General features: G+C 37.4%; 1 protein-coding gene and 1 long non-coding RNA gene across 3 annotated transcripts in view; both read right to left on the bottom strand.

Moving 5' to 3' along the window:
- Window positions 1-5,484: 5,484 nt before the first annotated feature.
- LOC122489819 lies at window positions 5,485-6,845 on the bottom strand. Its single transcript, XR_006299016.1, has 2 exons — window positions 6,506-6,845; window positions 5,485-6,280 (listed from the first exon to the last, which is right to left on the bottom strand). It is a non-coding gene; the product is annotated as an uncharacterized LOC122489819 (long non-coding RNA).
- A 4,659-nt stretch (window positions 6,846-11,504) lies between these two features.
- The window catches only part of QRSL1 (glutaminyl-tRNA amidotransferase subunit QRSL1), a 31,047-nt gene continuing 15,665 nt past the window's right edge, over window positions 11,505-26,886 (bottom strand). For both annotated transcript variants that reach the window (XM_043592035.1, XM_043592036.1), the window contains 6 exons: window positions 25,736-25,911; window positions 25,533-25,645; window positions 23,313-23,505; window positions 22,653-22,770; window positions 15,763-15,968; window positions 11,505-12,973 (listed from right to left, as the gene is read on the bottom strand). In XM_043592035.1, the coding sequence (XP_043447970.1) occupies window positions 12,753-12,973; window positions 15,763-15,968; window positions 22,653-22,770; window positions 23,313-23,505; window positions 25,533-25,645; window positions 25,736-25,911 (1,027 nt within the window). In that variant the 3' untranslated portion in view covers window positions 11,505-12,752. The remainder of the gene's footprint in view (window positions 12,974-15,762; window positions 15,969-22,652; window positions 22,771-23,312; window positions 23,506-25,532; window positions 25,646-25,735; window positions 25,912-26,886) is intronic.

The raw sequence follows: 26,886 nt of genomic DNA, 5'->3' as shown, positions 1-26,886 counted from the left end.
TTTAAATTTTTTTTTGATTTTAATTAAAACTTAGTTACATGTGACTAGTGGCTACTGTGTTGGACAGTGTGGTTCTAACAGATTCTTATTTGTGTATAGAAACATGACTGATTTCTGAACGTTAATTCTGTACCCAGCCACCTTCCTTAATTCTTCTGTTCTTCTTTTTGTGATTGAAGTATAGTTAACACACAACGATTACATTAGTTTCAGATGTATGATATAATAGTTCACCAAGTTTATATGTTATATCCTGCTCACCGTAAGTGTGGCCACTGTCTGTCACCATAGAATGCTATTGCAATACCACTGACTGTATTCCCTACATTGTACCTTTCATCCTGTGGCTTATTCATTTCATAACTGGAAGCCTGTATCTTCCGCTTCCCTCCACCCATTCTCCTGACCCCCTCCCCTCTGGCAACAATCCACTCTCTGTATTTATGGGTCTGTTTCTGTTCTTTGTTTATTGCTGTACTCATTTTGTTTTTTTAGATTCCACATATAAGTGAAGCCATATGGTATTTGTCTTTCTCTATTTCACTTAGCATAACACCTTCTCAGTCCATCTATGTTGCAGAAAAGGGCAAGATTTCATCCTTTTTATGGCTGCGTAATATTCCATTGTATATATGTACTACATCTTTATCCATTCATCCATCGATGGACACGAGTTGCTTCCATATCTTGGCTATTATAAATAATGCTGCAATAAACATAGGGGTGCATATATCTTTTCAAATTAGTGTTTTCATTTTCTTTGGGTAAATACCCAGTAGTGGGATTACTGGGTTGTATAGTATTTCTATTTTCAATTTTATGATGAACCTCCATATTGTTTCCCATGTTGGCTGCACTCAGTTATTCTATTATTTAGAATAATTTCTTGGTTGATTCTCTTGGGTTTTCCAAGCATGCAATTATGTAATCTGAAAGTGATAATTTTACCTCTTTCCTTCCAGTTATCTTGAGAAAGAGACCAAGCACAAGTGTGAGCAGGGGAGAGGCAGAGAGAGAGAGAGAGAGAGACAGAGAGAGACAGAGAGAGACAGAGAGAGGGAGAGAATCCCAGTCGGGCTCTGTGCTGTCAGCAGATGCTCGAACCCACGAACTGTGAGATCATGACTGAGCCAAAACCAAGAGTTGGATATTTACCTGACTGAGCCACCCAGGCACTCCATCTTTTAGTTTAAAGGAAACAGTGGTACACTGACAACTTCATGGTATCAATTAATTCAGCAAACTTTAGTTGTCTTCTAAATGTTAGATACTGGAGAATACAAAATAATTAAGACGTATTCGTTGTCTTCAAGAATTTGTAGTATGGTGATAGGAATATCTCATAGAGAAGTATATTACAGTATAATAAAACCTAGAATAGAGATCTACAAGATTTTTGGCCAGTGCAATGGCATGAAAGTGCCTTAAGTGTGCGTGTGTTTATGTGTGTGTGCACAGGCACGAGCAAGGGAAGACTTTTGGAAAGAGCATGCTGAGGCCAAGTCTTAAAGAATTAGCTGGAATTAATCAGACGAAAGGTAGAAGAGGATCCAAAGAAGACATATAGATGGCAAACATACACATGAAAAGATGCTCAACATCACTCATCTTCACTAATGCAAATCAAAACCACACTGAGGGATCACCTCACATCTGTTAGAATATGACAAGAAGTAACAGGTGTTGGGGGGAATGTGGAGAAAAAGGAAGCCTCATACTCTTTTGATGGGAACGTAAATTGGTTCACCACAGTGGAAAACAGTGTGGAGGTTCCTCAAAAAATTAAGACTAGAAATATTGTACGATTCAGTAATTCCACTACTGGGTATTTACCTAAACAAAAAGAAAACACTAATTTGAAAAGATATATGCACCTCTGTTTTTTGCAGCATTGTTTACAATAGCCAAGATATGGAAGCAACCTAAGTGTCCATCCATAAATGAATGGATAAAGAAGATACGGTGCATAGACACACACACACACACACACACACACACACACACACACACACACGGGGATATTACTTGGCCATAAAAAAGAATGAGATCTTGCCATTCACAACAACATGGATGGACTTAGAAGGTATTATGCTAAGTGAAATGAATCAGGTAGATAAAGACAAATACCATGTGATTTCACTTTATGTGGAATCTAAAACACAAGCAAAGAAAAAGCAGAACAGACCCATAAGTACAGAGAACAAACTGATGCCTACAGGAAGAGGGGAATGGGGGAACAGGCAAAATGAGTGAATGACAGTAGGAGATACAGGCTTTTAGTTATGAAATGAATAAGTCATGGGGTTGAAAGCTACAACACAGGGAATATAGTCAATGCTATTGTAATAGTGTTATATGGTGACAGACAATAGCTACACTTGTGAGCAGAGCACAACATATAAACTTCCTGAATTGCTGTGGTGGACACCTGAAACTAATGTAACATTGTGTGTCAACTATAATTTAAAAAGATGGAAGAGGAGATATGAATTTCAGACTGAGAAGACAGTAACTTATCTATAAATATTTTAATATTGTTTTTCTTTTGACTTATTAAAAATGTTTACTCTTTAGATATGGTTACAGGCATTTGCGCACATATTTATACAACATATTGATCAAGCATATTTTGAAACTTCATTTATGTTTGGAAAGTGTGAGGGCTTTCATAAAAATAACACATGATAAAAGTTAAAATGTTACTTTCCAATAATGTTTAAGTTGCCTGCCTGTAATGGTAATAATACAATTTAGCTGTTAGACTAATTCCAAAGTTAATTCCAATTCCAAAGTTAATTCTATAGTAGTCCTAGTTTCTTTGCTAGTAATTCTTTCACAGTGGCAGTTCATTAAGCCTCAAAATGTATAATCCTTTCCTAGTGGAAGTGCTCTAATATCAAGTGTTTTATGTCCCGTACAGAGCCAGTGGGATAAGTTTAAATGCCCTTGGAAACTCTCGACTAAATTGTTTCTTCTAGAAATGTTGAAATTGTAATTAATCACTCACTGTCAAACAAAAAACAAAACAAACCAAAAAATGGGTGTTGACACTCTTTGATACATAATGGTACTTCTTTCTCTCCCCCAAACGTTACCTGTATTATGATGATAAAATCTCCACTATTGTAAAGGTCTAAGTCAAGACAGCAATTTGCCAAATGATCACTTTATCAAATTATATACACCCATTTTGTTTATACTGATTGCTCACAGTTTACACCAATTTATATTTTGCTGAGGCCTCACTGTTTAATGCATTTAGAGAATGAGCACATCAGTGTCAAGAGTTTTGTAAACGTCCACTAAATAGAAGCACAAAAGGCCGTGGAATAGATTGAAAAATGGTAAATATGCATCAAATTTGGTGAGTTAATCTTATATTTCTTTATAGTGATCTTTCTGGGCGGTGTGGAAGGTTTTGCCTTTCCTGGGAACTAGTTTTTTTCCTCTGTAAATTATTACCTAATGTAACTTATATAAATGTTTCTTTTATCTCATCTCATTTTTGGCACACTGGCACAGTTCTAGAACACTCAGCTTCCTTTTTTAGAAATGTTTGTTTGTTTTGGGGGGGCAGGGGGAGAGAGAGAGACAGAGAGACAGAAAGAACGAGCTGGGGAGGGGCAGAGAGAGAGGGAGGCAGAGAATCTGAAGCAGGCTCCAGGCTCTGAGCTGTCAGCACAGAGCCCAGCGTGGGGCTTGAACCCATGAACCACGAGATTGTGACCTGAGCTGAAGGTGGACACTCAACCAACTGAGCCACCCAGGCGGTCCTAGAACACTCAACTTACCCTAAGATGTAGCTGAAGTTGTTATGCATCTGAGAAGAGTGAATGAGGGCACAAAATGTGAGAGCACTTCAGGCCCAATTGCTTCATGCACTACCTGAAGCTCTTCCTTCAGCTCCCATTCAAAAAAGACCAGTGCACTAACAATACGTCAGTGACTGGTATATACTGAAATAGGCTGCTATGCTTCATTAGCTTTCTACCCCAAATTTCAATGGCTTAAAACAACAAAAGTCTTAAAAGGTTTTTATTTTTTGCTCATGCTACCGGTCCACTGGGTTGACAGAGGAGCTCTACTAACCTTAGTCATTCAGGGACTCAGGCTGATAGAGCAGCCACCATTTTGGACATTGCTGGAGAGAAAAGAGAACTCTGGAGGGTACCAAGTGACAAACTCTGTCCCAGACACATGGTACTTCCAGTCACAGTGCATTTACTGAAACTAGGCATGTGTTCGCACTTAACCACAGGAGGGTCTGAGAGTAGAGAGAACTGGAAATATTTGGCACACAACATTAATGATTACCACAATTGGATTGAAAAGGTATTGACTCACTGGGTTGTGTACCTGAAGCTAGTATTGTACTGTATGTTGGCTAACTAGAATTAAAGTAAAAACTTAAAAAACAACAACAACAACAGAAAATGTGTTGAAGAGCAGTTTTGGCAAGAGCAGAGATGACCTCAGCAGAAATGGAAAAACAAGGTGAACAGTGCTGGGTCACAGTGTTGGCTATTCCATGATTGTTGATACTTCTCTTTCCTAAAACTGTTTTTTAATTCAATTTGCTTCAACTCAATTCGGTTCAATTCAACAAATATTTAATAAATGCCTTAGAGTGTGAGACACCTGGCTATACAAAGGTGGGCAGAAGCAAAACTGTAGGTATCACTATTTTTTTTGAACTCAGGCTATGTTGGGGGTTGCCTTAAGAGAAACTAGCAAAGCTTTGACAACGAGGCTAAATCAGACCTAATTATATAGAGGCATTAGACTATAGTAATAGTGTGGACAGGTACTGAGCTAATTGGTATATTTTTAAAAGTTAGATGCCTTCATACCATTTACTAAAATATATTACAGATACATTTGACATATGACACCAAAGGCAAAAGCCACAAAAGCAAACATTGATAAATTAGACTTCATCAAAATAAAAAACTTCACTGCTTCTAAGAAAACCATCAAGAACATGAAAAGACAACTCACAGAATGGGAAAAGTTTTTTACAAGTCATATGTCTGATAAGGGATTTCTATCAAAAATATGTTTTAAAAAAACCCTCAAATTCAGCAATAAAAGGACAACCTAATTTTAGAATGAGCAAAAGATAGGAACAGACTTTTGCAAACAAACAAGTAAAATATATATAGTAAAACCTTGGATTGTGAGTAACTTGTTCTGTGAGTGTTCCACAAGACGAGCAAACATTTCTAATAAATTTTAACTTGATAAACGAGCGATGGCTTGCAATACAAGTAGTATGTGATGCCGAACGTCACATGATCACAAATGAACCAATGGTTCTTGAAATTTGCCTTGATATCCAAGTGCTTTGGATTACAAACATGTTTCTGGAATGAATTATGCTCGCAAACCAAGGTTTCACTGTATATGAAATTGTCCAGTAAGCACATGAAAAGATACTCAATGTCATTAGTCATCAGAGAAATGCAAATCAAAACTACAGAGAGATACCAGTTCACACTCACTGGGTTGACTATGATAAAAAAGATAGACAATAACAAGTGTTGACAAAGGCGTAGAGAAATTGGAACCCTTGTACATTGCTGGTGGGAATGTAAAATGATGCAGCCACTTTGGAAAACAGTTGGGCAGTTCCTCAAACTTACATACAGAGTTACCATATGACCCATCAATTCTACACTTAGGTATATATTCAAACAAAATGAAAACACATTCACACAAATACTCATACATGAATGTTTATAGCAACATTCATCCCCAAAAATGGAAGCAGTCCAAGTGTCCATCCAACTGATGAATAGACAAAATGTAATATGTTTTTACACATGGCATATTATTCAGCCATAAAAAGCAATGATAGTGATACATGTTTCAACACACATAAACCTTGAAAACATTATGTTACATAAAAGAAGCCTCACACAAAAGGTCACATATAGTACGATTCCACTGATACAAAATGTCTACAAAAGACAAATCCATAGAGACAGAAAATTAGTGGTTGCCAGGAGCTAGGGAGAGAATGGAATGGGATGTGACTACTTATGGGTGTGGGATTGATGAAACAGTTCTGGAACCTAGTGGTGATGGTGGCACAGCCATGTGAAATATGACACCAATTGTATTAATAAAATGCATATATCTACATCTGTATTTACATATACATACATCCTGATGGTGTAGATAACAAGTGATTTTTTACTCTTTTTGTGTCTTTTTCTGTTTTCTCTCTCGCCACCACCATGGAGAACATACATTACCTTTGTAACTTAAAAATGAAAACCTCCTGGGGCGCCTGGGTGGCGCAGTCGGTTAAGCGTCCGACTTCAGCCAGGTCACGATCTCGCGGTCCGTGAGCTCGAGCCCCGCGTCGGGCTCTGGGCTGATGGCTCAGAGACTGGAGCCTGTTTCTGATTCTGTGTCTCCCTCTCTCTCTGCCCCTCCCCCGTTCATGCTCTGTCTCTCTCTGTCCCAAAAATAAATAAACGTTGAAAAAAAAAATGAAAACCTCCTGAAATCAGTTCAAATCAAATTCAAAAGCTGAGATCTTGCATTCTCCTAATAATCTTTTAAGTAACCCATGGCAGATTACATTCATATGAAATTCTAGAATAAACAAAACTAGGTTGTGTTGGGAAAAAAAAAATCTGAAGAACAATTGCCTCTGGAGGGGTGGGGGCAGGGACTAAGTAAAGTCATAATTTTCTGAGGTGACAATAAGGGTCTATATGTAGATGGGGATTGGGTTACGCAGGTGTATGCATTTTTCAAAAGTCAGGGCATCTACACTTAAGATTTGTGCATGTCATTGTAGAGTTTTACATTTAAAAAACCAATAAACAGGGGCGCCTGGGTGGCTCAGTCAGTTAAGCGTCCAACTTCAGCTCAAGTCACAATCTCACTGTCTGTGAGTTCAAGCCCCGCGTCGGGCTCTGGGCTGATGGCTCAGAGCCTGGAGCCTGCTTCCGATTCTGTGTCTCCCTCTCTCTGCCCCCCCCCCCCCCCGTTCATGCTCTGTCTCTCTCTGTCTCAAAAATAAATAAACGTTAAAAAATAAAAAATAAAAAACCAATAAACAAATACTGAACTCAAGTTAATGTTAGGTATGCTTAAGTATTCAGGGCAAAATGCAATTTGAGATATACATTTTAAAAATAAGGTAGATTAATGGATGAATAGAGAGAATAGCAGGATGGACACATGACAAAGGAAATATAGTAAAATGTCAATGGTAGAATCTAGGTGGTGGATGTGTGGGTGTTTGCTTTTATATTTGAAAGTTTTCATAATAAAACATGGGGGAAGAAGAGACCCGATATAAAGACGTCACTATTTAATATCCTTTTGACTCCCCAAACTCCATTTTACTTGTCTCTCTTCCCACTGTTAGGTATTTCCACTTGGTTGTGGAATTAATCTGCAGCCCCCACAGGTCATTCTTCCCTTCCTTGTTTTTAATAAGAGTGACAGCATTTCTTCTAGTCGTGGGCATTTCTCAGGATAAAAATCATGTTTCTTTCCCTCCTTTCTCTCATACCCTCTAATCCAGGCAAGCCTTACATTATAATTTTCATTTTATGGTATTTCACTTCTTTTCCCATTAGCACCACCTTAATTCTGCACCAATTACCTGCCATTTCCATGGAGAAATAGACTGGTATAGCTAAGAAAATAATTTGCATGTAATTTGATGCTTTACTTTTATATGCAGGCTATAAAATGGTTCTGATAGAATACTGTATTAGACTTGGTTATTGTTAAGTCTTAGAACTCCCACATTCTAGCCTCACTTCCTTTTAGTTTATATTCTAATGATCTGAAACCGGTTGGGGATGATTTACACACACATGTAAATCACAGAAATCAGAAAAATAAGGCTTCTGTACTATGTTTGGCTTCTATAGACAACTCGTCCTGCTAAATAAACTATGCTAAAGTCGTCAGTTACCGTCTTGTCAGATATCTTACACCAGTCCTATCATGTTATTTTGCAGGTCCATTTTGCAAAATATTTATCTTGGAAAACACTTATCTTACATGCCCCATGGGTACTTCATTAACTTTTTTCCCCCTGATGGCTATACTAGCAGGCCGTTGGCAACATCAACCTTAAATTTTTCCCATTTTAAAATAATTGCAGTGAAGATGTAGCAATTTGGGGCCTCACTTATCTGTATCTATATATTGAAATGGAACAGAGTTTTAGTAGGAAGACCGTGGCTCTGTCAGAAGCATTCCCTGCCCCCCAATGGGAATATGTAACAGCCGTATTTTTGAGAGACTTCATTGTTTTTTGTTTGCTTATTTTGAGAGAGACAGAGAAAGCGTGAGGGGGGCAGGGACAAAGAGAGGGGAAGAGAGAGAATCCCAAGCTGGCTCTGCTTGGGCTCGAACTCACAAACCCTGAGATCATGACCTAAGCTGAAATCAAGAGTTGGACTCTTAACTGACTGAACCCTGCAACATATTCTTTTAACAATAGAGCTTTTCTGGGAGCCTGGGTGGCTCAGTCAGTTAAGTGTCCAACTCCTGATTTTGGCTCAGGTCATGATCTCATGGTTCGTGGGTTCAAGCCCAGAGTCGGGCTCTGCAATGACAGTGGGGGGCAGGAGGACCTGCTTGGGATTCTCTCTCCCTCTCTGCCCCTTACCCACTTTTCTCTCCCTCTCTCTCTCAAAAATCAATAAACATTAAAAAGAGAAGAGTATGTTGGTACTGTTCTTCATTTGATTGGCAGAGCACAGGGGCCTTTTGAAGACCTTCAGTTCTTTGAACGTTGTTGGCCAATTCTCTATCAAAAAAAAAAAAAAGCTCATGGAAATTGCTTTAAAAATATGCAGGCCATTGGTTCTTCTTGATATTTTAAAGTCCATCCTTAGGGGAGCCAGATCATCAGGGAGCTATAGAAACTGGTCTCTAATACAAGTTTTCAGCAAATTGTTACTTGGTCACGTGCCGTTAGTTTACCATGCATGCATTGATGTGTTGGTATTATCTACATGTATTGATAGTATCTACAGTTGACCCTTGCACAACGTGGGGCATCGGGCACTGACCCCATGTGTAACTTTTGACTCCCTCAAAACTTAACTACTTACAGCCTTACTGATAACATAAAGTTAACATGTATTTTTTTAATGTTATATGCACTATATACTATATTCTTAACAATGAAGCTAGACAAAATTTTATTAAGAAAATCACAAGGAATAGAAAATACATTGTACAGTACAGAGCTGTATTGTACTTATACAAAAAAAAATTCACACGTAAGTGGACCCATGCAGTTCAAACCTGTGTTGTTCAAGGGTCAACTGTGTAAGAAAATGACTTAAATTCCTAATTGTATGCATTTACTTATAGCTACAAATTATTGAGTGGTTAGTCTATCAAGGCATCATGCGTCATTTAAATTTAATCCTTCCAAACATCCCTTGGAGTAAATATCATCTCTATTTTACAAGTCAGGATACTGAAGCTCAGACAGGTTACACATCTTGTAAATGGCAATAATAGGGTTCAAACCCAAGTTTATTTGATTTTTAAACCGATGGCCTTATCCATTAGGTAGCCTACAGGAAAATTCCCCACTATGTCATACTATATACCTTTAAGCATCTGTGTATCTTGAGGAGAACTTTTATTTTTGATTTTATTCCTGGTTTTATTCTTTTTCGTTACTTTCATCGTCATACTTATTTCCTCAACTATTTACTTTTATGCCATTGTAATAATGTTTTTAATAAATTGCCTAAAATCCTTTTGGGCTTATATCCCACTGAGGTGTGAAGAAAAAGAAATGAAAAAAATAACCTACTGAGATCCTCCAATAATTACTTTTAATGTTGGCTGGGTTTTTCTCATGTTATTTGACTTTATTAAATTTTCAGGTTTATGTTTTAGTGTACATGCTGCTTGAGTTATGAAATAACTGAGGAAAACCTGCTTTAAACTGTTCTCTGGCGCTTCTTACCACAATGAACAAATTTTAGCCTAGGCTTGCACAGTCAGTACCTATTTAGCCTCGGTATAGATAATCAGATGTTTGCAGAAAGAGAGGGAGTTAAAAGTAGTTAATGAATGAAAGTTATGGTGGAAATTCCATTAGCTTGCTCCTGTCCTTGACTGGAACAGGGTATGACACAGTCTGCAGGATCCCTGAGCTATACCAGCTCTCTTCACTGTCCTTCAGTCTAAAATCCTAAAGGTATTTCTTCTCTCCATTAGAAGGTACAGGTGATTTCCTAATGGGAGTCACCATTCTTTTTTTTCTTTTTTTGTCATTCTTAGAAGCTCCTCTTCCAAACCATGCTTTTTTCTAGCTGGCTCAAGGTCCTCTGTGTTCCTGATGACCTGGTAGCAAATGGCCAAAGAGAACATTCTGCCTCCCTGGTTTCAAGTGATTTTCTTGGGAATGCGACTTTCCCACTTGCTCCCTGGGCTCTTGGTGGTGTTGGGGTGCCAGGTTTTGTGATCTCATCACATTTTTTCACTCTAGCAATGCTTCTGTTGTTGAATCTAACTGTTCTTTGTTTTGCTGTGTTTGATCAGAGAACTCATCTTACACTTGTAGCCACCTCTGCCTTTCAGAATTGCTTTGCTGCTAACAATTTCAGGGTTTAATTAGCTGGGATACAGAAACCATTTCCCACTTAAATTCCCAGACAGTGATTTGGTAAAATGAGATCTCCTAGATTTAGGGTAAAGATGGAGGAGAAAGAAAAACAAATTAGGTATTATTTCATGCTAGTTGGGTATAATTATGTGAGAACACTCAACGTTTCACTTCCTTATTTCAGGATTCACATCATTAGTGCAGCTCAAGCAGAGATACACGAATAAGAGAGATAGGAATAGGAGAAACTGTATACACATTCTTTGAAAAAAAAGTTATTTCAAATTATACACACATTGAAAAAAGACTAGGGCAAAGATTTATTATTTGCTTGCTTTTTACATCATATTAGCTCCTTCAGCTAAGATGGATTTCCCTCTTATAAAATAATGCAGTTCGGGGCGCCTGGCTGGCTTGGTCGGTTGAGTGTTGGACTTCGGCTCAGGTCATGATCTCACAGTCCGTGAGTTCGAGCCCCACGTCAGGCTCTGTGCTGACAGCTCAGAGCCTGGAGCCTGTTTCAGATTCTGTGTCTCCCTCTCTCTGTGACCCTCCCCCGTTCATGCTCTGTCTCTCTCTGTCTCAAAAATAAATAAAAATTAAAAAAAAAAAAAATTAAAATAATGCAGTTCTCTCTCATGAATTTCTTCCTCTTTCAGGGATTCAGAGTCAAGATTTGTAAGAAAACTAGTGGGCCTGGCACCGAAGGCTTTTATATAAAGTTTGTCCAATTGAGTATTTGGAAATGGAAGGATCCTGGGAGGAGAGAAAACTATTAATGAAAAGGTAACAGGCAGGTTAACTTTCTACCATGCCAACACTCCAGTGACTCTGCAGAAAGTTCTGCCACTTACATTTCCCCCTCATATAATTCATATTTAGAAAAGATTTCTTCCTTACTAAACAAAGTGAATTTATTAAAAAATAATTCAGTTTCTGACATATACGTATAGTAACATACAAATGACAAATTAGAAGACCTGATCAACACGAGATGACAATGGTGTTCTGGCAAAGACAAATCCAATGATGAAACTATACCAGGTAGATCTATGATTTTCATAAATATTTTCCCAATTTTTGAATACAGATTCTCATTAATGTCTCTTTGGGTTCAAGGGACTCAAAATAGAGAACACCTGTAAAGAAAGCCAAGAGGGCAAGGAAACCATAAGGAACAGAGAATCTGAGGTAAAGGAGGAGGCTATGGGCCTCCTCTCTTTGGCATCCTCACCAAATTATCCACAAGTTTTTCATATTGGGTATTTCTTGTGTATCTTGAAAGTTTCCCACTAAAGTCATGATCCACGACCAAGTTTCAAGTCCAAGATGGTCTCTCAAGGTTACAACAAATATTTCTGTGACACCAATGAGTTCATTTGTGATTGGTTAACTAGAAAAATGAAGTCAGTACAACGTGGAGTTGTTCTGGTTCCTTGGCATGGGGTTCTGGGAGAGCAGAAGTAAAATTTTCACCTTCAGCAAAAAAGGAGAAAGTTCTCAGTCATTGCAGCTCTATTTTTAGAGAAATAAAGAGTGTCTGCACCTGTGGTTTTCCCCAGAGAGGCATGCCCCCAGTCCTGCATGACTCTGGGCCCCAGCAGGTTGCACTTCCTCCGGTGCTCAGAGCTCCTCTTGTACCTCCTCTGTTCAGAATTCAGAAGCAAATACTCCCATTTTATTGTTTTTGTGCATTTTTAACATCTCCTGGGACAGCCTCCACCACATGTTCAACTACCTGTCTGCCTGGCTGTTCAGGTTGTCTCTGGAGGTACAAATTACACAGTTTTTATCAGCACTTTGGTTACAAAGATGTACAAGTTTTGAGAGGTTTATCCCTAAGCTTACTTTTACTCTAAGCTCTGTTCTTATCAATGAACATTTTTTCAGAATGCATCATTTTTCAGGAACATGTATCTTGTGTTAATGCAGAAATCCTGTACTTTACACTTAGCGGATACTTAATAAATGCTGACAGATGATTTATAATTAATTAACTATATCACAAGAATTTTAAGAAGTGAGTCCAAGGAATGACTGTGTTGACAGTGAACCAAATTATAGGAATTTAGCAAGATCATCTGACTTCCCTAGGCTATAAAATTTTCAAGTTATTTTAATTTGTATGCTATATGTATCACTACTGTTTTAGAGAAACAGAAGCTAACTTTTCAATTTCAAAGACTGATGAGCAATCATCCATTAGCTCTTGAAGTTGAATAACAGGAAACTGTACTTGTTTTTCAAACCACTTGGCAACTGTAAGAAGCTGCTGGTCACAAAATGCACGTCCGATAAACTGTAGTCCTACTGGCAACCCTTGGTTTGAGAGCGCCACAGGGACACTCACCGCCGGCAATCCTGAAGAAAACAAGGAAACCCACGAATTAATTCTTCATTGTAAGAAGTGGAGACTTCTGCTTCCCAATGCTTGTAGGTACAAGACAGATGAGGTTAAAAAAATAACAAAAATTGTATGATATACGTGCTTCCGTACCTTCCTTTGCTCACTTAACAATGTATCTCAGAGGGGCGCCTGTGTGGCTCAGTTGGTTAAGCATCTGACTTCAGCTTGGGTCATGATCTTCTGGTTCGTGAGTTTGAGCCCCACATCAGGCTCTCTGCTGTCAATGCAGAGCTGGCTTTGGATCCTCAGTCCCCCTCTCTCTCTGCCCTTCCCCTGCTCACACACATGTGCTCTCTCTCTCTCTCAAAAATACACATTAAAAAAAAAAAATATATATATATATATATGTATATACGTGTGTGTGAGTGTGTGTGTGTGTGTGTGTGTGTGTATCTTGGAAATCACTGTGTATCAGGTCACAAAGACTTCCTTCCTTCCTTTTTATAGCTGCATAGCACTCCGTTATGTGGTTTGTGCCATAATTTATTCACCTATCTTCAATGATTGGGTATCTGGGTTGTTTTCAGTATTCAGCTATTCCATACCATGCCCCGGTGAATTACCTTGTGTACATGTTTTTTAGTATTCTTGAAAGTTTCTCAGATGAAAAGGGATTGTTTCATCAAGTGATAAATGCATATGTAATTAGACATTGCCAAATTCCCCTCCAAAAAAGTTGTATTATTTTGAACTCCCACTGGCAAAATGCTTTTTCCCTGACAGCCTTACCGATCGAGTATGTTGTTGAACTTTTGAATTTTGGCCAATTTGTTATATGAGAAATGGTAGCTCAGGGTAGTTTTAATTCCAGGTTTGGGGCAGAGAAAGTAAAAGATCCTGGGATATCTTGTTATGCCATAAAATAAGGAAGTTTTTAGAAATTAATGGGGATAGGTCTAAGGGATATATGCAACTTGAAAGGGCTCTTGTTGGCCAAATTTGGGACAATTTGAAGATCAAAACCAATAATGACAGTAACTGTTTACAATACATTGAATTGAAAAAAAGGGAAAGCTATTCTTTAGAGAAGACTGCCAGCTCATATATATAGAAACAGAAAAATCAACATTTTGTAATTCTCTAAGAAATAATTTAGGCAAGGATCATCAACAGATCTAAAACTGGGTTCAACATTATTGGGGCACCTGGGTGGCTCAGTCGGTTAAGTGCTGACTCTTAATTTTGGCTAAGGTCATGAGTGGTTCGTGAGATTAAGGCCCCCATGGGGCTCCGTGCATGGAGCCTGCTTGGGATTCTCTCTCTCTCTGCCCCTCCCCTGCTCATGCGTGCTTGCTCTCTCTCTCAAAATAAATAAACTTAAAAAAAAAAAAAGATTGTTGGGGAATAGGATGTTCACGCAATCTCAAAGTATCAGCTCCCCAATTGGTTATAATTGATAAAAGGAACAATGTACCTTTACAAGGAAAACATCTGGCAATTTTCTCCTTAACCAAGGGATCAACTTAAAGTCTCTAAAAGTGGAACAAACTGACATGAACTGTTTCCTGACATGAAGAGTATATAGTATTTCTGCAACAGTTGTTTGACTCAACCGAATCATGAGGAAGCAATCTGACAAAACCAGATTATGGATGGGACATACTATAGGGCAAGTGCACTAGACTCTTCAAAAACAAAGTCAATGTCAATTAAAAAAAAATTTAGAAGGTGGGGCATTTCTTATCAGAAACTATGCAGACCAGAAGAAAGTAGCATAACATTTTTTAAGTGCTAAAGAAATGTCAACCCCAAATCCTATATCCAGTGAACATAACCTTTAAACATGAAAGGAAACCAAGACATTCTTAGAAAGAAAGTGAAGAGAATTATTTGCCAGCAGACTTACCCTAGAAGAAGAGCTAAAGGAACTTAAACAAAAAGGATATGATAAAATAAAGACTCTATATGCCAGTGAGAAATGAACATAGTAGATAAAAGTATGGGGAAATAGAACAGGCTTTCCTTTTCTTGAGTTTTCTACATTATGTTTGATGACTAAAACAAAAATTATAACACTGTTTGATGTAGCCCTAAAAAACAAAACAAAACAAAACAAAAACCACCAAAAACATAGAGAACTAGGGGATTGTTCTAGATTGTTTTAGATTACATTTGCTAGATAAGCAAATGTAATATATCAGGGGAAAAACAATTTTATAAAAGACATTTTTGGTACAATTGAGAAAATGTAAATATGGACTGTTTAGAATATTATTATATTCATGTTAGTTTTCCTAGATATGATAACAAAATTGTGGTTATGCAGGAGAATGTTTGTATTTTTAGAAGATTTATGCTAAAGTATTTAGGGGTGAAGTATCATGATGTTGAAACTTTCTTTCAAATTATTCAGCTAAAAAAGTGTGTGTGTGTGTGTGTGTGTGTGTGTGTACAGAGAGAACGAGAGGAAGGAGAAATTAAATGAGGCAAAATGAATGAATCCAGGCAAAGGACATATGGGTACTCATTATACCATTCTTTCAACTTTTCCACAGGTTTGAAAATTTCCAAAGTAAAGTTAAAATTATGCTGTTAAGGGGACTGATTCTGAATATGCGTGTGCATGGTGGGTCAAGTGCATGCATGCCTAAACATTACACACACCACACATACATGCACCCCTAAACATTCTAGAAGGACAAGCTGTTGCCTTCAGAGAACCATGTAGTTAGAATCTAAGTTAAAGACCAGATGCCAGTCTAAAAACTTAAAGAAAACCAGAACATTCCTAAAGGATCCTCACCTGCCATATTTACAGCCTGTGTAAAAATATCATCCTGGGCGCTTCGCGTCCTGTTGTCCTCTTTAATGAACTCCAGGTATGGCACCGCCTCACTCAAGGTGGTGGGGGTCAGCAAGACATCCACTCCAGAGTTAAAAACATTCACAAAATCATTAGCAATGAGCCGTCTCACTTTCTGTGCTTTGATGAAATAATTTGCATAGTTTCTGTGGAAAAAGAATAGATGATATTTTAAGGATTTTTTTTTGTTATTTCTTTGAATCAATTTTCATGTATAAGGCTCGTTAAACAGTGACTGGATTCTTGACCTTTATAAGCAGGCACCGCTGAGATCCCTAACAACACACAAAAATGATTTTTGTTCAAGTGTGCTGTTATTCTAAAAATCTGTATCAGGAGCTTAATCAGAATTCACCGCTAGATACAATTCTACACATCTAATCACAAAATATTAACACTTCCATGGACATCCTTAAACCAGAGCATTTATTTTCAGGTGAAAAAAAAAATCAAGTGCATAGCAGTCAAATGACTTTTCCAAAGATTACATGGATTGGTGGTGGTAAAGGAAAGATCAGAACTTAGGTCTTTGGAGGCTTATTTGAATTTTACCTTCATTAAAATGTCTTATTTCACCTGTAGTATAATGATAACTCATTATTATAAGAATTTGAAATTTTTCAAAATTCTAATATGCCATCATAATTAGACACAAGGAGACAGGCTCTGGAAAGATAAACTGGAGTGTCTGCAATTCTGTATTTTATGGATAGGAACACCCCCCAGAATGGGAATCTGAAATTCATGAAAAGATGCTTACTCTACTGAAAAGATTAAGAATTAGCCAGCTACAAAAGTGACTATTAGTCAATCATGCAAAGAAAGGGAAAAATAAAGCACTCTTTAGATCCTCCTGAAGTGAATTAGAAAGGCTGGCAAAAGTACCATTTTTAAACTTCAGTTTTCTCACCTGTAAAAATGTATACAACTACTCCAGTCTTACTGAGGACCAAATACAATAAAGACAAAAATGTGCTATAAGAATCCTATAGGGGCACCTGGGTGGCTCAGTCAGTTGAGCATGCAACTTCCGCTCAGATCATAATCTCACAGTTGGTGGGTTTGAGCCCCACGTTGGGCTCTGTACTGACAGCTCATAGCCTGGAGCCTGCTTCAGATTCTATGTCTCTCTCTCTCTCTCTCTCTCTCTCTCTCTCTGCCGCTCCCCTGCTCACACTCTGTCTCTCAAAAACAAATAAAAATGTTAAAAAAAATTTAAAAAAAACCAATCCTATAGAAATATCAAATGCCCTTACTATCATTGGACCACAGGGCCTATACGGAGATAAATGCAAGTATCACCTATAATTTGTACAATAATAACACTTGATGGCTTAAATAATGTCATTAATAGCATCCCCCAAACCTCAATTTTATTAAAACATTTTTTGTTTTCTATTAAACTTTTTTCTACTTTAAATATGGTTCAAAAGCAGAACTTCTGCTTCCATTAATGATAGAGTAACAGGGATACAATTTACCCTGCCATAATAAACAATTAGAAAACTAGGCAAGGGGCACCTGGGTGGCTCAGTTGGTTAGCGTCTGACTTCAGCTCACGTCATGATCTCACGGTCCATGAGTTCTAGCCCCGCGTCGGGCTCTGTGCTGACAGCTCAGAGCCTGGAGCCTGCTTCGGATTCTGTGTCTCACTCTCTCTCTGCCCCTCCCCCACTCATGCTCTATCTCTGTCTCTCTCTCTCTCTCTCTCTCAAAAATAAATAAACATTAAAAAAAACCACAAGTTTTTAAAAATTGAGGATCCCAACATTTGTGTGTGGGGGTTATATTTATAAATATTAGGGTCTAGAAATAGACCCTAATCCACTTTCAACCCAGGTCATGATCTCACGGTTCATGAGTTTGAACCCTGTGTGGGGTTCTGTGCTGACAGCTCAGAGCCTGGAGCTGGCTTCGGATTCTGTGTCTCCCTCTCTCTCTCTGTCCCTCCCCTGCTCATGCTCTGTGTCTATCAAAAAATGAATAAACGTTAAAAAAAAAAATTAAAAAAGAAAGAAAACTAGGCAAAATAAAGCAACCATTTTCAGATACTACACAACAGGCATTCAAGAGAGGGAGTTCAGAACTGCCTGGAGGCAGTTTCCAGGCTTCAGCTCAAACGGGAGGAACCTATGCAAGTTTCAGGGGGCAGTTGTCAGAAAGTTAAAGAGACCAAGATTGGAAGTTCAGGGAGGCCAAGACAACTGGAACGTGTAGGGAAGAGTACTGAATAGGAAAAGTAGCACACAGAGAGGGCTCAAGAGACCTGCAGTGAGCCCTCCAGTCTTTGGCTGAGTACTGATCTGTGCTTGTAGGAGATGAAATTCTCAAGCTGGGGAAAGAACCACTGAAAAATCAAACAATTCCAAGAGCTCATATAGGGCTAGAAATAGTGTATGTTCCTAAGAGCCAAAGTGGAAAGACTTCATAATACATGAGGCGTCTGGCAGAAGCTTCAAGGGTATTGCCTACAGTAGAGGTAAATTAACCTAAACTAAAGGCCATTTTGGACTCATCCTAGCAAAGCATTTTTAAAAGGAAGTCCTGAAAGGATCCAACAGATTCGAAATAACTACATCCCAGAACAAAGCCCAACACTGTTTAAAGGAATACAACAAAAATCCAGCATATGACAAGGTAAAAGTCACAATGCCCAGTCATGCTAAAAAGCAGAAAATAAGACCCAAAAACTAGGGGGTAAAAAGCAATCAATATAAAGACATCCAGAAATGACAGAAATGTTGGAATTAGCAGATGAGAACATTAAAGCAGCTACTGTAAATATGTTCATATGTTCAAGAAGATAGAAGAAAACATGAAATGATGAAGGAATTGAAGAAATAAAACCTACTTGGAAGTTCTAGGAATGAAAAATACAAAACATAAAAACAACACTGGATGCGACAGCAGATGATCAGTGATTCTGAAGATATGAATAGAAACTATACAGAAAACCACACCAAGGGACATCACAGTCAAATTCCTGAAAACTAATGATAAAATCACCCACAGGTGGGAGGGGAAAAGGTTATACACAAAGGAATAAAGATAAGACTGACTACAGACTTCTGAGAAACTATGCAAGTCAAGAGACAACAGAACAAGATCTTTTAGGTACTGAAAGAAAAACTATCAATCTAGAATTTTATACTCAGAGAAAATATCTATCAAAATTAAAGGTAAAGTAAAGACTTTTACATATAAACAAAAGCTGAAAGAACTCCTTGCTAGCAGGATTGTACTACAAGAAATATTAAGGTTCTTTAGGCAGAAAGAAAATTACATCAGATGGATATTTGGATCCACACAAAGGAATAAAAAACAACAGAAATACTAAATATTTTGGCAAATATCAATGACTCTTTTTTTCCTTGTTTTAAATCTCTTTGTGAAAAACGTTATTACTTAAAGAAAAATAAAAGAAGGCAGGAAAAGGGGCGCCTGGGTGGCGCAGTCGGTTAAGCGTCCGACTTCAGCCAGGTCACGATCTCGCGGTCCGTGAGTTCGAGCCCCGCGTCAGGCTCTGGGCTGATGGCTCGGAGCCTGTTTCCGATTCTGTGTCTCCCTCTCTCTCTGCCCCTCCCCCGTTCATGCTCTGTCTCTCTCTGTCCCAAAAATAAATAAACTTTGAAAAAAAAAAAAAAAAAAGAAGGCAGGAAAAGAGGTTAAAAGAACAGGACAATTTGAAGACAAATAGAAAAGAAAAGCAGATTTAAATGGGGTTCAAATGTAAATAATTATTTTCATTAAAAATAAACCATGGATTCCTAATTCAATAAATTTGTGATTTTGAACACAAGGTAGTAGAAGAATGACAAAACTGTAAACTGAGTTACCACATGAAGAAAAAAAAAATGTTAGGTATTGTTATAGTTCCTGGCACATAAATTGACTTTTAAAGATTAAAAAAAAGTACACCCAAATTCCATTTTTCCTATCACTCATGTCCATCTTTCCCTCACAAAACAAATGAACAAGCAAACAAAACTCCTCAAAACAAAAAAGGTTACTTAAATGCCTGAACTCAAAAGACAGGGATACCAGCAGAAATTCTCACTTCCTTTTGTCAATACTCCCAACTGGTGACCATGGAAGAAGCTTTCAGACTCCTCTCCATCAGTTTCTTTTCATGCTGTTACAGTGATCTATACAGTCCATCAACTTGTGCCCTGAGATATACAATTTGAGTCTCATCAGTTAGTGCCAAATATAACATCTTCAGCTTCATAAAAGTCTTTGCTTAGAAAATTTCTCAGCAGTATTTCACTTTCTTTTCCTACTCCCAAATCATTACAATCATCTGGTCAATATGGAAAAGAGTCTTTTATTTTTGTGTTTTTTTTAAGTTTTTATTTAATTCCAGTTAATTACCATACAGTATTATATTAATTTCAGGTGTATAATACAGTGATTCAACACTTACATAAATCACCTGATGCTCATCACGACAAGTGCACTCTTTAATCCCCATCACCTAATTTATCCATTTTACCTCCCTCTGGTAACCATCAGTTCGTTTTCTATAATTAAGAATCTGTTTCTTGGTTTGTCTATCTTTCCCCCCACCCTTGCTCATTTGTTTTGTTTCTTAAATTCCACATAAGAGTGAAATCACAGGGTATTTGGCTTTCTCTGACTGATTTTCACATAACATTATACTCTCTAACTCCATCTATCTTGTGGCAAATGGCAAGATTTCATTATTTTTTATGACTAAATAATATTCCATGGTGTGTGTGTGTGTGTGTGTGTGTGTGTGTGTGTATCACATCTTCTTCATCCATTTATCAACTGATGGAAACTTGAGCTGCTTCCATATCTTGGCTATTGTAAATAGCACTGCTGTAAACATAGGGGGATGTGTATCCTTTTGAATTAGTGTTTCAGTATTCTTTGGGGAAATACCTAGTAGTACAATTGCTGGATAGTAGGGTAGTTCTATTTTTAACTTTTTGAGGAAACTCCATACTGTTTTCCAGAGTGGCTGCATCAGTTTGCACTCCCAGCAATGGTGTAAGAGGGTTCTTTTTTCTCTACATCCTCATCAACACCTGTTGTCTCTTGTATTTTATCCATTCTGATAACTGTGAGGTAATATCACATTGTAGTTTTGATTTGCAGGAAAAGGGTCTTTTAACATGGAACATAATCAAACATCTTTAGGTTTTTTTTGTTTGTTTTCAGCTTTATTTGAGATGTAGTTGACATATTAAAATTATGTATTTTTAAGGTGTACAATATGATAATTGGATATATGTATATATTGTGAAATGATTTCCACAATAAGGTTAGTTAACACATCTATCACCTTACATAATTACAATGTGTGTGTGTGTGTGTGTGTGTGTGTGTGTGTGTGTGTGTGTCTGTGTGGTAATAACATCTAAGATCTATTCTCTTAGCAATTTTCAAAGACATAATACAGTACTGTTAACTATAATAACTATGCTGTGTATTATATCCCTGGAACCTATTCATCTTATCACTGCAAGTTTGTACCCTTGACTAACATCTCCCCATTTCCCCTAGGCCCAGACCTAGGCAACCACCATTCTACTTTCTGTTTCTAGGAGTTTGGCTTTTTTTTTTAGATTCTATGTATATGTGAGATCATATAGTATTTGTCTTTCTCTGACTTGTTTCACTTAGGATAATGACCTCACCATACACCCATGTTGTCACAAATGGCAAGTTTTCCTTCTTTTTTTTTTTTTTTAAATTTTTTTTTCAATGTTTATTTATTTTTGGGAGAGAGACAGAGCATGAACGGGGGAGGGGCAGAGAGAGAGGGAGACACAGAATCGGAAACAGGCTCCAGCCTCTGAGCCATCAGCCCAGAGCCTGACGCGGGGCTTGAACTCACGGACTGCGAGATCGTGATCTGGCTGAAGTCGGACGCTTAACCGACTGCGCCACCCAGGCGCCCCAAGTTTTCCTTCTTTTTAATGGCTAAATAATACTCCATTGGATATAAACACACCACATATTTTTTTTTATCCATCCTTCTGATGATGGACACTTAGGTTAGTTCCATGTCTTAGCTATTGTGAATAATGCTCTGAGGCATTTCATTTCCTCTGATTTCATTTCCTTTGGATTCACACTCAGAAGTAGGATTGCTGAATCATCTGGTAGTTCTATTTTTAATCTTTTGGGAGACTTCCATACTGTTTTTCATCATGGCTGTTCAAATAATATTTTTGGAAAAAGCAATCCTAAGCATAGGCCCTGAAGGGATACATAGACAACAAAATGCTTTCTGTTCTTAAGGGCATGTAGAAAAACTCTAGAAGTATTTATTACAACAATCATTCTTGTTTTTTCACAAGAAAGTATCCTCTTAGACAGACTTGGTGGTATGCAAGATGAATCCTATTTATGAGCTGATGAATAAACTTATATTGAAGACAATCTCAGTAGGAGCCCCAGTAATTTAGAATTCTTTCTTGGAGCAAAGAGATACATAATGTAAGGGAAAACCAAGTTAATTTACTCAATTTTTCAAGATATACCAATGTAACTTCCTGTTTAAGTGTCTAACAACAATAAGCCAAGGTGGCAAGAATAGTCAGGGGACATTTAATGAAGCTAAAATTCTTTAGGGCTTCCTACCTAGTTTTGTACTAATCATTTAGCTAAAGTGTCAATGTGTTTTTTTTGCGTTTGAATAACCAGGAACCAAAAGTACTATAAGCAGGCCTTTGTGATTTCTAATTCAAAGCATAAGAATTTTGCTTCTTTAGCGCATATCTCAACTTGTAATACCTGATAGACATATTACGAGTTTACTCCTGAGTTTTCAAGAATGGAGGAAATTCTTAATTACTTACTCTTTTAGTAAGAAAAAGTTTCCTGCGAGAATCCTTCCTCTCACCACATCATTAAACCCTTCTCGCCTGGTTGCAGCATACATGGCTTCAGTAGACACATCAATGTCACACCTGTGACCTGAAAACAAAACAGAGGTAAACATCATTTGAAAAGGAAGTCAAGTTCTGGCTGAAAAGCAAGCGTAGATTCACATTTGTGACCAATACTAAACTTTTGGAAGACTGTCCTTAGTGGCTCCTCTTCTTTATCTGCCTTGTGCCTACCAGTCAGGGATCAAGTCGAGAGGAGAAAATAACCAACAGGGAAACATCATTTGTTCACTCCCTCATCCATCCATCCATCCATCCATCCATCCATCCATCCATCCAACTACTGAACTCCTGCCATGTGCCAGGCACTACATTTGACAGACTGAGAATACAAAGATAAGATACTGTTTCTTTAAAATATCCACAGTTCAGAGAGGGAAGCCAAACATACGGAGATATGTACAAGGAATACAGTAAGCAGAAGGTTAAATGACAAAGGCAAGAGGATTCACTGGTTTACTTGTCTAAATCATTAACATTATCTCGGGGAATAAGTTTCTTAACCCTACAAGTAAAACTGTCAAATATTTGAGGCAACTATTTTAAAAAACCCAGACACAACCATCTTACCATATTCTAGCCCGTCAAATCTTGCCATATTTGATGCCACTTCTGATGTACACAATACATGGTAGCAGACAATTGAATAACTGGTGTGGGGCAGGGACACTTCAATTACTTTCGCCCCCTCAGACTCAAAGAGGTTAGCAGCTTTGGACCAAAAAGATCGCACTTCACTTGATAATTCTGGTACAAGATATTCCTTATTGGAAAAAGTCAAGATACAGAAATTAGAACATCTGTATACATGGTTTTATAAAACTATGTTCTTCGGGACCTTTGGCAATACATTAGAAAATCTGATTGAATTCCTGATAGGTAGCTAGAAAGACTGAACTAATTTAGGGGTGTTTATGGCATGGCAAGCACTGTACTAGTTATTTATAAGCTGGATATGACAATATTAAAGATTAGAGAACTAGTTGGAGAAGCTATATTTGCTAAATGTTCATTATCAGATACTCTGCTAGATGCCTTTCAAAGGTTCTCTCATTTGGGGCACCTGGGTGGCCCAGTCAGTTAAGTGTCTGCCTTCAGTTCAGGTCAGGATCTCACGGTTCATGAGTTCGAGCCCTGTGTCAGGCTTTGCGTTGACAGTGTGAGGCCTGCTTGGGATTTTTCTCTCTCCCTTTCTCTTTCTCTCTGCCCCTCCCCTGCTTGTGCTCTTTTTCTGTCAAAATAAATAAACATTAATAAAAAATAAGTGGAAAGGTTCTCCCATTTAATGCTTTTAACAATCCCATGATATAGGTTATTATCACCCTTCATTTTATTAATGAAAAATAGTGAGACTAGACAATTAATTTTCCTAAAGTTACATAGTGGGTAAGTAGAGGATCTACAATTCTAAAATAGGTCTGTACTCTTTTCTAAATCTTTAAAAGAAGACATAGCTATGATCTTAACTGAAAATTTTAAAGAAAGTATTTCTCTCAACTTGGTGTCAACTTGGGGACAATTTTATCCCCTTTCTCTCAACCAGGGGACATTTGGTAATGTCTGCAGACATTTTTGTTTGTAGGGTTATGCTGTGGTGGGAGTGGTACCTCTAAGGGTAAAGGCCAATAATGTTGCTAAACGTCTTACAATGCATAAGACAGTGTCCCACAACAAAAAATTATCCAAGAAATTATTGGTAAGCTTAAAATTAAAATATTTTTTGAAGGTCAATAATTTAATGTATTTACTTTCATATATGAATTACTCAATTGCTACTGTAATACAATAGTAAAGGCTTAATAAATGTTACCTTCTTTACTATCATTATTAGTATTATATTTATTAAGATTTTACTATGTAAGGAATGGTTCTGGGCTATGTCCTTTACATTAGGAATTAGCAGACTATGGCCTATGAGCCAGATATAACTTGCTAGATATATTTTTTTTATGTTTTTTTTTTAATTATATTTTTGAGAGAGAAAAATAAGAGGGAAGGGCGGAGAGAGAGGGGGAAAGGGTGCAAAGTGGGTTCTGTGCTGAGAGCCCAATGCAGAGCTTGAACTCACGAACCATGAGATCATACCCGACCCGAAGTCAGATGCTTAACTGACTGAACCACCCGAGCACCCTGCCAGGTATTTTTGAAAATAAAGTTTTATTAGAGCACAGCCACACTCTTTCATTTACACATGGTCTATGGCTGCTTTCACACTACAGGGGCAGAGTTAAATAGTTACAATACAGACTGCATGGCCCACAAAGCCTCAAATATTTACTAACTGACCCTTTACAGAAAAAATTTATAGACCCCTGCTTAGCATCATTAGTTTTTTTTTTATTGAGGTATAACTGATACACAACATTATGAGAGTTTTAATGTTTGATTCAATATTTGTATATGTTGAGAAATGATCACCACAAGAAGTCTAAATTAATACCTGTCACAATACAGTTAAAGAATTTTTTTTCCCTTGTGATAAGAACCTTAAGATCTATTCGCATAGTAATTTTCAAATAAGCAGTATGGTATTACTAACTATAGTCACCATGCTGTATATTATATCCCAACGATGTTACCAAATTGAAACCTTACTATTCTCTGAGATCAAAAATGTTATCCCCATTTTGTAGATCAGGAAATTGAGCTTAGATTAAGTCACGTGCTCAGGGTACATAGCTAATAAAAGTGGCATAAGCAGGATTCAACCCCAACCAGTCTGTTGCCTAGGCCTGGGCTCTGTATTTGATCTGACAGTATTTCTGTGAACTAATGAAAGGGAAGAGATACCTTCGGAATTCCAATACATAGTTTGCTCACATCTGTCAAGCTGGAAAGCATAAATGGTTTACCAGGATCTTGTATTGTGGTAGAATCTTTGGGGTCATGCCCAGCCAGCACACCTGTGAGGAAAAATACTTAGGAATGACAGACATATTGTTTTTACAGTGAAATTTATAATGTTTTGAAATTCTATGGAATCATATAAATACCCAACACAGTTGCTGCATCATCCACACATCTGGTTAAGATTCCAGGCACATCCATGGAATTCACCAGGGGAATGAGACCATGACGAGAAACTAAGCCATAGCTTGGTTTGAAACCAACAATCCCACAGTGGGCAGCTGGATTTCTGGTCGATCCTCCTGTATCTGATCCTAAAGCCCTGGAATTTAAATGGAACTTTCTTTAGAAAAATGATGTATCTCTAATTATATCTGGAATCTGTTTTTAAGTGTATACTTTTCAACTTTACTTGCCCCTGGTTACACAAAAGTAAGACACGACTGTCTCAGAGAATTTCTAAAACGTAGAAAAATATGAAGAAGAAACAAAATATTCTACCACCTGAGGCAAACACTGTTAACATTTTGGCATATTAACTTCAAGACTTTTTAAAAATGCATTTTTCTTTCATAGTTCAGGTCATTCTGTAATTACAAGTTGCCATCTCTTTTTTGCTTATCAAGAGCCTTTTGCTACATCACTAAAATTACTGACAAGTTAAAATATATATAATGTTCTATCCTATCAATTGGCGATTCCCGGGATTTTAAAGCCCATTCTCCTATCAATATGTATACATATCTTTTACCTTCCTTTCATGGCAGTTATCCAGTATGTTTTCACAAACTAAACACACCACTCCCAGAAATTCATATACAGAACCTTCCGCTACCTCATTTAGAATCATAGATAGAAATGTACTTTAATTTAAACATTTATGTTGTTGCCAATTATGGTAATAACTGCATAATAAATTACTTCGTAATAAACACCTTTAAACATAAATCTTTGCCTATACGTCTGAATATATTTTAGGCTGGCTTCCAAGAAGTAGAGTTAATGAGCCATAGGGCCTGTTATTCTAAATTTTTAATCTATATCGTCAAATGACTTGTCAGAGGGCTTTTGCCAATTTATATTCCCAACTGCAGTGAATCAGATTCAGTCTCATGTTTCATTATCATCACTGAGTACCAGAAGTTCTTAAAATGTGGTTAATTTAAAAAACCAAAAAGCTTTGTTAACGTGTATTTTTTAATAATTTTTCATATTTGTATTTGCATTACGAACTATGAAGGGTCCGTTTCTTTGCCCAGTTACCTCCAGAGTACATGTTTTTCTTATGAAAAACAAA

Source organism: Prionailurus bengalensis, chromosome B2 (genome assembly GCF_016509475.1).
Source record: "Prionailurus bengalensis isolate Pbe53 chromosome B2, Fcat_Pben_1.1_paternal_pri, whole genome shotgun sequence".
In the NCBI taxonomy this organism is placed as follows: domain Eukaryota; kingdom Metazoa; phylum Chordata; class Mammalia; order Carnivora; family Felidae; genus Prionailurus; species Prionailurus bengalensis.
The sequence above is the reverse complement of the archived record's forward strand: the minus strand, read 5'-3'. Positions and strand labels throughout refer to the sequence as shown.